This window comes from Leuciscus leuciscus, assembly GCF_965113295.1.
Source record: "Leuciscus leuciscus genome assembly, chromosome: 24".
NCBI lineage: Eukaryota > Metazoa > Chordata > Actinopteri > Cypriniformes > Leuciscidae > Leuciscus > Leuciscus leuciscus.
In genome coordinates this window covers 14,470,406-14,479,478 of record NC_138723.1, presented here as the reverse complement: position 1 = coordinate 14,479,478, position 9,073 = coordinate 14,470,406, and the positions used below count along the sequence as shown (strand labels likewise).

General features: G+C 36.3%; 1 protein-coding gene across 1 annotated transcript; it reads right to left on the bottom strand.

Annotated features, from left to right (window-relative positions):
• Nucleotides 1-1,831: 1,831 nt before the first annotated feature.
• Nucleotides 1,832-6,314, bottom strand: LOC309489411 (protocadherin alpha-2-like). Its single transcript, XM_082158188.1, has one exon. It carries the CDS (start codon nucleotides 5,046-5,048, stop codon nucleotides 2,634-2,636), a length of 2,415 nt encoding a protein of 804 aa, XP_082014314.1. The 5' UTR covers nucleotides 5,049-6,314; the 3' UTR covers nucleotides 1,832-2,633.
• Between the last annotated feature and the right edge of the window lie 2,759 nt (nucleotides 6,315-9,073).

The following is a 9,073-nucleotide window of genomic DNA, read 5'->3' as shown; positions in this document are numbered from 1 at the left end:
GTTCACTTATATGATAAGACAGAAGTGCGTTATATCCAGAGTCAGCATCAACAGCTCTGATCTTGGCTACAAAGTATCCCGCTTCAGCAGAGTAGGGAATGTTCTCAGTATTAACTGATCCAGGATCAGAATAAGGCGGTAAAATAACTGGACTGTTGTCATTCTCATCCAGAATAAACACATTTACAGTCACATTACTGCTCAGAGGAGGAACACCAGAGTCTGTTGCCATCACTTCAAACTGAAATCGTTTTGTTTCTTCATGATTAAATGATTGCAAACTGAATATTTCTCCACTCAAAGAGTTTATATTGATCAGTGTTGTTACAGGAACACTGGAGCTGGAACTGTCTAACAGTGAATATGAAAGTTCTGCGTTCTCACCAGTGTCTGAATCATCAGCTGTCACTTTTGTCACGAGACCTCCAGCTTGACCATTCTCACTTAGAAAAGCGTTAATAACGGGTGCTGGGAAATGTGGGGCATTGTCATTAACATCAGAGATATGTACAGTTATAACAGTGATGCTGGAAAGAGCCGGAGTTCCTTCATCTGAAGCTGTAATTGTGATGTTATACTGAGAAACACTCTCTCTGTCCAGAGGTCCGTCTACCACTAGAGAATAATGATTGTTATATGACGTCTCCAGTTTGAAAGGAAACGAGCCTTTCAGCGCACAGTGAACAATGCCATTCTTACCTCCATCTTTATCAGACACTGTGACTAAAGCAACAGCAGTTCCCGGTTTTGCGTCCTCTTTCACACTCTCCAACAGAGGAGTCGTAACTATTTTTGGCACATTGTCATTCTCATCTACAACTTCTATTAAAACTTTACAGTGTGCACTTTTTGGAGGGCTGCCTTTATCTCTCGCCTGAACACGGAGTTCAATTGCAGAATCTACCTCGTAATCAATTTGTCCTTGAACAACAATTTCCCCAGAGTTAGAATTAATGCTAAACAGTTTCATTTCTTCGGTATTTCCATGAAATGAATATTGAATTTCACTATTGATGCCCTCATCCAAATCAGTGGCAGAAACAGAAATTAATTTGGTTCCAATTGGTGTGTTTTCTTTTACTTTAACTTTGTATAAAGGTTTACTGAAAATAGGCTTATTATCGTTTATATCCATGACGTCAACAACAATACTCAAGGTTCCAGATTTAGGAGGTTTTCCTCCGTCAACAGCGGTTAATATTAAGTGAATAACGGCTTGTTTCTCTCGGTCTAAAGCTTTCTGTAGTACTAACTCAGCAGATATACTCTTTTGCCCGCTATGAACATCCAAAGAAAAATATTCATTTGAACTGAGTTTGTAATCTTTCAGAGAATTACTTCCGACATCTGAATCTTTAGCATTTGGAAGAGGAAATCTGTCCCCCTCGTTTGCATTCTCTGTAACATTGACAACACACATGCTGTCAATAAAAAACGGAGCATTGTCGTTGACATCCACAATTATAATTTCAAGCCGATAAAGTCTGTGAGGATTCTGAGCAAGAGCCTCTAAATTCAATGTACATTTCTGATTAGAGCCACACAACTCCTCACGATCAATCCTGTCTTTTACAAACAGCGACCCCGTTTTCATATTTACATCAAAATACTTTGCATTTAATCCAGGCATAATCTGAAACATGCGTGATTCTAGTTCCTGAGCGCTGATCTTGAGGTCTTTTGCAATATTCCCGATCACGGTTCCTTTATTTACCTCCTCGGAGACGGAATAGACAATCTGGCAAAGCGAAGATTTCCATAACAGAAAAAAAAAGATCCAGAAGCCATAATATCCTGTGAAATCCATGATCGTGCAAGAAAATGTCCTGCTATTTAAAGCGATTGAAACAACTAAATAAACCTCTCTCGATACAATCCGAAATCACGACGCAGAAGCTACTCTAAGCCTTGGTTATTTGCACCCTTTCAGCGCATATTCTGTTGCTGTAAAGGAGGAGCTCAGATGACTCTCAAAGTTGTGGTCTGCAGTGCCACCATGTGTTGTAACAGTGATGAAACAATGAGATGTTACTTCATACAGGATTATATAAAACAAAGAGTGAACTAAACGAAAACATTTCTTCATAAATTCAAATCGAAATCATCATATCAACACAATCATTACGAAACAGAAAAAGTTTTATTTTGTATTACAGCAAATACAAATATCTAGAAGGAATATATAAAGTCATTATCGCTGTCCGTGGTACTGAATTTATTTAGCTTTTTAAATACAAAATAGGCCACAGTTAAACCATATATTTTTTTTTATTTTTTTTTTTTATTTTTTTACAAAAATACAAACAGCAGTTTGTATGATAAGGTCATTGTTCCAGTACTGTATTGTCAGAGTCACGATATAATGAACTAATTTGCAAAAATAAAATGCATCATCTTAACAACAAGTGATACATTTAAATAATATTTTCCAAATTGACAAAGCTGTCCAGTATGTTACGTATTATCTTGAGTATCGGGTTTGGATACGCGTAATAAAATAAAAAACTAAATAAAAACGATATTTACTGTTTTATTATTATTTTCATAGACATTTAAAAATGGAATATAAACTATAATTATAGTTTATAAAATCAAAACGTTCAACTTATCGTTTCTAAAAAAAAAAAAAAAAATTACAAGTCAAGCAGTGATTGCAAATGCACAAGCACGTTGTAATGTCTTACCTTTCCAGTGGTAGGAAGAGTTTGGGTGCGCGTAAAAGTTTCTTCTCCACTATTAATGCTGATCAACTCCGCGTCTGCTGGTGGAAACGGCGAGGGGTAAACGACTACATCACTCTTTATTGTGTCTGAACTAAAACACACGTCATACTGTTGAGTAGATTTAGAGAAGGACCAGCTTCCGTCAGGATGGGTGCTGATCACTGGAGCGCTGTACCTGCTGAAACTGCCGTCTGTCCTGTAGCATTTAGCTGCTATCAAACCCACGAGACTCAGTAAAAAGATGACTGATACTGAGACGATAGCGATGAGCAGATACACATTCAGATCTGAAAAACTCTCCTCTTTAACAGGAACTTCTCTGAATGATGTCTTTATGTCATCCAGACTCTCAACAACCACAACATCCATGGACATAGTCGCTGAGAGTGATGGCTCTCCATTATCAGACACTGTAATAATAAGTGGGTGAGTTTTTAAGTCATTGTCACTCATTCGTCTCTTAGTCTTTATTTCTCCAGTGCTGCTTCCAATGCGGAAGAGATTCGTTCCTTTGGGTTCACTTATATGATAAGACAGAAGAGCGTTATATCCAGAGTCAGCATCAACAGCTCTGATCTTGGCTACAAAGTATCCCGCTTCAGCAGAGTAGGGAATGTTCTCAGTATTAACTGATCCAGGATCAGAATAAGGCGGTAAAATAACTGGACTGTTGTCATTCTCATCCAGAATAAACACATTTACAGTCACATTACTGCTCAGAGGAGGAACACCAGTGTCTGTTGCCATCACTTCAAACTGAAATCGTTTTGTTTCTTCATGATTAAATGATTGCAAACTGAATATTTCTCCACTCAAAGAGTTTATATTGATCAGTGTTGTTAAAGGAACACTGGAGCTGGAACTGTCTAACAGTGAATATGAAAGTTCTGCGTTCTCACCAGTGTCTGAATCATCAGCTGTCACTTTTGTCACGAGACCTCCAGCTTGACCATTCTCACTTAGAAAAGCGTTAATAACGGGTGCTGGGAAATGTGGGGCATTGTCATTAACATCAGAGATATGTACAGTTATAACAGTGCTGCTGGAAAGAGCCGGAGTTCCTTCATCTGAAGCTGTAATTGTGATGTTATACTGAGAAACACTCTCTCTGTCCAGAGGTCCGTCTACCACTAGAGAATAATGATTGTTATATGACGTCTCCAGTTTGAAAGGAAACGAGCCTTTCAGCGCACAGTGAACAATGCCATTCTTACCTCCATCTTTATCAGACACTGTGACTAAAGCAACAGCAGTTCCTGACTTTGTGTCTTCTTTCACATTTTCCAAAAGAGGAGTCACAATTATCTCTGGTGCATTATCATTTTCATCTAGAACTTCTATTAAAACTTTACAATGTGTGCTCCTTGGTGTACTGCCTTTATCTCTTGCCTGAACTCGTAACTCAATAGCAGGATTCTCCTCGTAATTAATTTTCCCTTTTACAACAATATCTCCTGTCTCAGGGATAATGGTAAATAGATCTTTATTTTTTCCATGACCAACAAACGAGTACACAATTTCACGGTTTATTCCTTCATCCAAATCAGTGGCAAAGACAGATAAAACTTTAGTTCCAGCAGCAACATTTTCTTTTAGTTTGACTTTGTAAAGAGGTTGACTGAACACTGGGTTATTATCATTAACATCCATGACGTTTATAATAATATTTAAAGTCCCTGATTTAGGTGGTTTTCCTCCATCTGTCCCCGTGAGAACTAACTTAATAGTCGCTTGCTTCTCTCGATCTAAAGCCTTGCTCAGCACTAACTCTGCAGACACACTCTGGTCTTCACTCAGTGTATCGAGACTGAAATGTTCATTCGGACTCAGTTTGTACTCTTTCAGTGAATTACTGCCAACATCAGAGTCCTCGGACACAGGGAGAGGAAATCTCTCGCCAGGATTGGCTGTTTCAGTTATATTTATAGTAAACACTTTAACAGGAAAATGTGGCGCATTGTCGTTTATATCCAAGATCTTAATCTCCACCCTGTAAAGATGATGAGGATTTTTAGCGAGGGCCTCTATATTCAAAGAGCATTTTTGGTTCGACATACATATCTCCTCACGGTCAATCCTTTCATTAACAAACAGCACGCCAGTTTTCAGATTTACGTCAAAATACTTCTTATTTGATCCAGTCACGATCTCAAACATGCGAGATTCCAGGTCGTAAACATTTATGTTCAGGTCTTTCGCTATATTGCCAACAACTGTTCCCTTATTTACCTCTTCCGGTACGGAATAGACGATCTGAGCAAACGCACAATCCAGCAAAGAAAGGAAAATTATAAATCCACACTCGAAATATCCCGTAAATGCCATGATGGTGATTCACAATGGGGTAATGACAGTAAAAACTAAAAAATAAACGCACGAGAATCTTATTTGCATTCAGACAGCACGAGACGGAACAGAAACCATCATCATGTCTCAACGACAGATACACTATAACACCAAGATTCTGAGAGAGGCTTCATAATAAATCCTTTAAACCTTTAACTGACGGTCTGCAGTGACACCATGTGCTGAAACTATGCCATAACAGGACAAATAACCGAAACATCTGAAGGGACAACAAAATGCTTGGAGACAGACAACAGCAGCCATTTTCAAAGTAATCCAACAATGAAAAGCACCACTGTATACCCTGGTGAAAAAAAAGAAAAGAAAAAAAAGTAAAAGTATACTTGCAGCCAGACTAATTATCAGTATACTTCAAGTGTGTTAATGATTAGTTAACTTGAAGTGTGCTATTTTGAAACAACTAATTTTGTACTAAGTACATTTTAGTTGTAATTAAATTGTAGTAAAGCATAACTTTAAGTGCATTTAGTGTATATTTGTGTACTAAATTGGACCAACTTCAAGTATAGTATACTTTAAGTATGTGCCTGTTTAGGACAAATTAAATGCTTGATTAGTGATATTAAAGTGAACTTTATTTGTGTTACAAGTACATTACAAATTCATTACGAGTGTATTCGAAACATACAAGCAATATACCATAAGTGTAATTATATATATTATGTTTATTTTTTATTATTATTATTATTATTTTATATTTGTTTGGCGTTTTCGCCTTTTATTAGGATAGGACAGTAGCTAGACAGTAAGAGAGATGGGAGAGCGAGAGAAGGGACGGGATCAGGAAATGTCCACAAGCCGGGACTCGACTTTGGGTCTCCCCGAAGCACATGTCAGTGCACTTGCCCACGAGGCTATCGTGGTGTGATATATCTGAGTAAAAAGTATAGGCTCATTAATATACCTTTGGCTTATTCCAAATACTATACATTGAATACTTCACTGTAAAAAAAAAATACATCCCCAAGTCAAAAATTTCTAGTGACTGATAACATCAAAATTTTTCAATTTTCTCATTGAGCCAATGTTAACAGACTATTGCAACAAGAATTGCACTTGGGCCAATTAAAAAATTTAGATGTGACCAGTCACTAGAAAATTTTGACTTGGAGAGGTTAGAATTTTTTTACAGTGTTTGTATTCAATAACAAATGTACATTATTAGACAAATAAAACGTAGCTATGAAGTACCTTGTACAAAATACTATTGTATACTATAATGTATTTTTAAAGTATACTTTCAATGCATTGTTACAATGATGATTTCCAGCACACAGTTAAAATATACCTAAAATATATTTTTTTATAAAGTGCAAGTAAAATTTTAAAAATAAACAGAATTTTCACTTCAAAGATATTTTTCGAAAATATATTTTTCGAAAATATACTAAAGTACAATTATTTTAAAGCGTGTTAAAAGTTGTATTGTGAAAAAGCATGAAGCTAATTTACTTTTAATATATTTAAAGAGAGTACAATTTTTTTAGTAGCCTATATTTGCAATGTACTATTGAAAAAGGGAATATATTTCAAATACAATAAAGTATCCTTTTTTTCACTAGGGTAATATATATATATATATATATATATATATATATATATATATATATATATATATATATATAATTCCGTTGTTAATGCTGCTGATAAGACTGCAAATAAACAGAAAAAAACTTTTAAAAAAAAGACTCTGGCTAAACATTTTCTCCTCGGGTCAGGTTATGACAGAGGAAAACTGCAAAGCAACAAAAATAATGATCGTCTTGGGGAGCTGCACAGAGACATATTGAAGAGGTCAGGGCTGCGTTTCCCAAAAGCATCGTAAGCCTAAGAAGTTCGTAAAAACGATCGTACGACTGATCTTAATATCATGGGCCCGGTTTCCCAAAGCGTTCTTATCTCTAAGTAGTTCTTAACCTATTCCTTAACCTCTCTCTTAACCTTATGGGACGGTTCCCGAAACGTTCGTACGCTAAGTATATCTTTTGTAAGTCACACTTTCGTAAGGTTGGTCTGGACCACTCTTAGCTTTACCTTATCACTGTTGCAGGTCTATATGAAAATAATTCTGAAGTTTGAATACACCCAGACAGTGTTCAGTTAGGCTAATTCAAGTGTTTTCATGCAAAGAATAAAATTGTCATTACACTGATTATTATTTTTTAATTATATTATTATACAATATTATTAATTTAATTAAAACGCTCTTTTAAAGGCCAGTGAAAGCAAAGGCTACTGTCAGTTAAGTTCTATTCGGACGCTAATATTGTTTCTCATGGGCTCGTCCGGTATTTTAAACATTTACAGGGGTAAGTCGGTGATTTTAGTGCCGTCCGAATCCATAATATCAGTGTTTTTCTCACCCAACCCGCGTAAAAATCCCTGGCCAAATTAGTACCTACTGTTTTTTGACAAACAGGTCGTGTGGTAATTTAATTGCCGTCTGAATCCACATCTCTGCATTTTCAAGAAGAGATTCAAAATTCACTGTTTAAATCCTTTTTGATCACTGCCGAGCACCGTACGTTACGTACACTTTTATTACTGAAATGCTTGAAAGTATTTCCAAGAACAATATTTCATCGCAGCTCCACCTCAGCGAACAAAAATGGGAAAGAGAAGAAAGCACAAATTTAAATGGTTATTATGGCAGCAATATATGATGCAATTTTAAAATATGTAGGCTAGGCTATTATAGGCTATTATAGTTTGGATTATTTTTTATAATATCCAATAATCATAATAAATGCAATTTCAACTATTTCTGAAGTGCTTCTCTAATAAAGAACACCACTTTCTCACATAAACAGCCCCTGCACGAGAGAATAATTGATTCTCGAGTCATCGATATCAGCAGATTCAGCACCATCGCCACGGACAGCGCCGGGTAACGTCGCACGTAAGAAGGGATATCTTAAGCAGCTTTCTAAGGTATAGTTCGGGGAACACACTTAGGAACATAAACAAATTTGGTAAGATATATCTTTCGAGTCTTCTTAGCACGCTAAGAGTGAGCGTTATCGGGAAACCGGGCCCTGGTCTGTTTCCCAAAAGCATCGTAACTTAAGTAGCACTTGAAAATCTTCGTAGAACTACGAGTGCTCTGGAGTAATCGTAAATCCCCAAGTGCATCGTAAGAAGACAGATTTATGAGGTCACCTGCAGGACAACCAGCAGATTACACTTTTATCTAGATTTAACAGATTACACTGCAAAGTGAGTAGGCCTACAAATATAAGGTTTTGATTGTACTTTTTTATTGTACACTTTATTGTAGCCTACTTGTTTTTTGTTTAAATGAATGTATAAATTAAATAATAAAAAAGGGAAGAAAAAATACACATCTAAATTAAATGAATGAACAAAAAAAAAATCATAAAAGAACGAAGTAATGTGGGAAATATGCTTCAAAGATTGGGCAAAAAAAAAAAATCTGTCAATGACTTGCTGACTTTTGCACGAAAACCAGCCATGTATTGGGCATTTCTTGCAGACCACCTTTGAACACCCCGGGTTGCAGTTAGTTTGCAATGTCCACCCAGATGTTTTGTTTTTCCTTATTTGTATGGTGTCCTTTAAATCTGTTAAAAATAACATCTTTGTTTCGCTCTATCTCCTCTAAAATTAGGCCTACATTAATTTAATCTTTTTTGAAAGGTATCTTTTTGTTTGTTTTTTTGTTCATACATTTTGTCAGTAGGCTATCTCCGCCTGAATGTAGACTAGACTTGTCTTGATTGCTAATCCACAGATGACGATTATTAGGTTAAACCTAATAATTAAGGCTAAACGTTCAGAATACGATTCCATATAAGGTTATATTTCAGCACTTCGCGAATGGACAGCGACTCTTAAGTAGCACGTAAAACGCGTTCTCGCGCGTTCATCTTAAGAGCATTTTTGGGAAACGCTCGTGGAATTGCTGCGAGCGTTCGTAACCTTGCACGTAGAGAGCGCTCTTATAAGAGCTAAGATACATCGTT